General features: G+C 39.2%; 1 protein-coding gene and 1 long non-coding RNA gene across 5 annotated transcripts in view; one reads left to right on the top strand and one right to left on the bottom strand.

Moving 5' to 3' along the window:
• The window catches only part of LOC105291603, an 18,851-nt gene that overhangs the window by 2,835 nt on the left and 13,215 nt on the right, over positions 1 to 2,801 (top strand). The window lies entirely within an intron of this gene.
• The window catches only part of WEE2 (WEE1 homolog 2), a 25,620-nt gene continuing 24,384 nt past the window's right edge, over positions 1,566 to 2,801 (bottom strand). The window contains exon 11 of the mRNA XM_011359474.2: positions 1,566 to 2,619. Within this exon, the coding sequence (XP_011357776.1) occupies positions 2,517 to 2,619 (103 nt within the window). The 3' untranslated portion in view covers positions 1,566 to 2,516. The remainder of the gene's footprint in view (positions 2,620 to 2,801) is intronic.

Here is a 2,801-nt window from a genome sequence, read left to right on the forward strand (position 1 = left end):
GCAGTAAAGTCCATGTATGTCCACGTAGCAGCTGTTCCAGGACGTTTGTAGTCCAGGATGTTTCTGGCTGGGCCTTGAGCTGCATTTAGCAACAGATTTAGCAAGTTAATAGCAACTCTGAGAACTGAGGCCAAAGATGTGCACAGGCCCCACTTCCTTAATAGCCCCCTGACTTTTTTAAATGACTTTCTTAGCAATGCTTATTTCATTTTTTTCCATTATTACTGTTATACTGCCTTCAGGCCTTGCACAGAAATTAATCATCCCACACACCACCAAGTTACTATTGTCAGTGCCCTCCAACAATTTCCTATTTAAAATGGGATCACCTCATAAATTATATAAATGTCTAACCACTCTGCTGTACACCTGAAATTAATAATATTGAATGTCAACTCTAATTGAAGAATAAAAACTTAAAAAAGATTTTTAAAATCCTACTTGCACTTGAGCTGTTGAGTCAAATGAAAAACTAAATTTATCCTTTCCTTCGGAGACAATTTCTCCCCTTCTAAGATCCTTGTTTGTTTTAATAGTACCAAGGTTCTCCCAAACTTAAACTTCGGAATCATCTTTAAAACTTCTAGATCACCTATGTCTATTCATCCATATCCAATCATTTGGCCCTAAAAGTTTGTTCTTTATTATGCCACTAATCTCTCTCTCATTCTCTGTATTTACAAGTACTTTGGGGTGAGGAATGTGGAAATGTTTTTTGTTTTTTTTTTTTAAGCAGAATGCACTGTGCAAATTGAAAACAGACACACCTTGCAAATTGAAAATAGACCCAGTCCCTCTAATACTCAACAGTGTCTTTGCAGCAATCTGCTCTCTTGGTGACTTTCTGCCACTGTGGAGCCCAGCAGAGGAAGAGGGAGAGAGAAACCAATAGCCTGACACCAGGTGCTAGGGGAGGCTTTGAGGAACATGGTGGAGAAAGGGTCAGAGACCCTGGTAGTTGTAGCTGTCAATGCCTGAGAAGACAAGTATAACCAAAGAATTCTGGTCTATACGTTGCATACTCTTAATACTATACCTGACTATAAATCACGAACTGTGACTCACCTTGCACTGCACTCACTGCAGGAGAGATAACTGGAGTGGGAAAGGCAACAGATAAATTAACTGAATTTTAAAACCTTGAATAAAGACTAGTTGTTTTTTTTTTTAAATGGCAATGGGCAATATGGAACACTGTACCCCACTTAATTGCATGAAAGAACTGCCACTCCGAGACAATCAAAAATGATATGATGGTTTATTCAATTAAAAAAAAACTTAAAAAATTAAGGGAAAATAAGGCAGCAAAAAAGCTTACAAACCATTAACAAGCTACTGTCATTAATATGACACAACTAGAAGTTATCAAATGCCTTTATGACTAACATTATTTTGTATCAAAGCTTGGTCTTTCTTAGCTTTTGAGCCTTGCAGCTAAGACCTGTTGGTACCAGCCTACTGAATTCTCTCCCCTATCTACTCATAAAATGGTGTCCAACTTAAATTTCTCATTCTTGGTTAGTTATATATTGCAAAGAAGACTGCTTTGCCCATATTTGGCTTCGGACAAGATAAAAACCTTTATTTACAATTATTCTATTTCTTTAAAAATATGTACAGAGAAAAGGAGTTGGATAAAATATAAAATCACAGGAAACAAAGCCAAATTCTGATAAAATCAAGGAGAAATTGGTGACACCCAGAAAATCAGAACCAGCCATAACAGTTAGAAGAGGGTCAAGGCAAATAGATGGAGGGAGAATGACATCAGATTTCCCTCACGCCCTCTACCCAGGATTTTTGTTTCCTAAGTTGATAACCAGCTCAGAAATTTCAAGTTAGGTATAGTCTTATTTCTACCCACCTCACATAATGACGAAGTCATTTGTACTTCATAAATACAGTATCAGAGAAAGGGACTCTCTCCATTCAGAGAATACAGTAGGAAAACTACTTAAAGTGGCTGAGAATTCTTTTAGCAGTACCATTGTATGACCTGGGAAATGTTTTTGAAATCCAGGCACATTTTCTTGTAAGCCGTTACCACAATTCAAAACAGAATTGTCTTTCCGTGTGTAGGGAGAGTCACCGAGACCCTTTGTAGGTAATTAGCTAGAGTAACCTCTTAGTCCACGGGCTGCACCGAGGGCTGATTCCGTCTCTTCTTCCAGTTGAGAAGCCCTTGCTTTCCTGTTGTGCACTGTGGGTTTGAGGAGTGATTGATCAATAGGTGGTACGAGGATTATGAGAAGGGAAATGGCTGCTGGTTATTGTACTTAGGATCATTACTAATAAGAGGCTTTAATAGCTTTAGGATCTTGGCTGTGGATGCCAAATTAGGTTTTTGAAATCTTCGGGATTCAAGTTGGTTAATCTTTCCATGAACGAGAGGAAGTCTGACACAGTCGAAATCTGTTTCTAGAAGCTGTGAGGTAAAAGGTGGGTCGGTGTGAAATGAGTTCTTATGGGGAGGGGGGTCCCACAGGTGAAGCTTGAAGACTTTGCACTCTTTCTTCCTACCAGGCGTTTGGTGCTTCTTGATCCTGGGGGGTCCCGGAGACCCCAGGGTCGCTGTGATCTTCCCGAGGGGACTGGGCCTGCTGGGCTTCTCTGAGTTCCCTGACAATACAAGAGAAAAAATATGTTACTTGGTCCTAATTAGAGATAATATTTATGATCAAAACTAACAGATTTTTCTTTTTCTTCCAGTATTTATTGAACCGAGCTTAAGGTATACACAGAATAGAAAATTCGCTCCTGATTGTCTTTAAAAAATGGCTAGCACACATGTGCCACAGACA

Source organism: Pteropus vampyrus, unplaced genomic scaffold, assembly GCF_000151845.1.
Source record: "Pteropus vampyrus isolate Shadow unplaced genomic scaffold, Pvam_2.0 Scaffold48, whole genome shotgun sequence".
Lineage (NCBI taxonomy): Eukaryota > Metazoa > Chordata > Mammalia > Chiroptera > Pteropodidae > Pteropus > Pteropus vampyrus.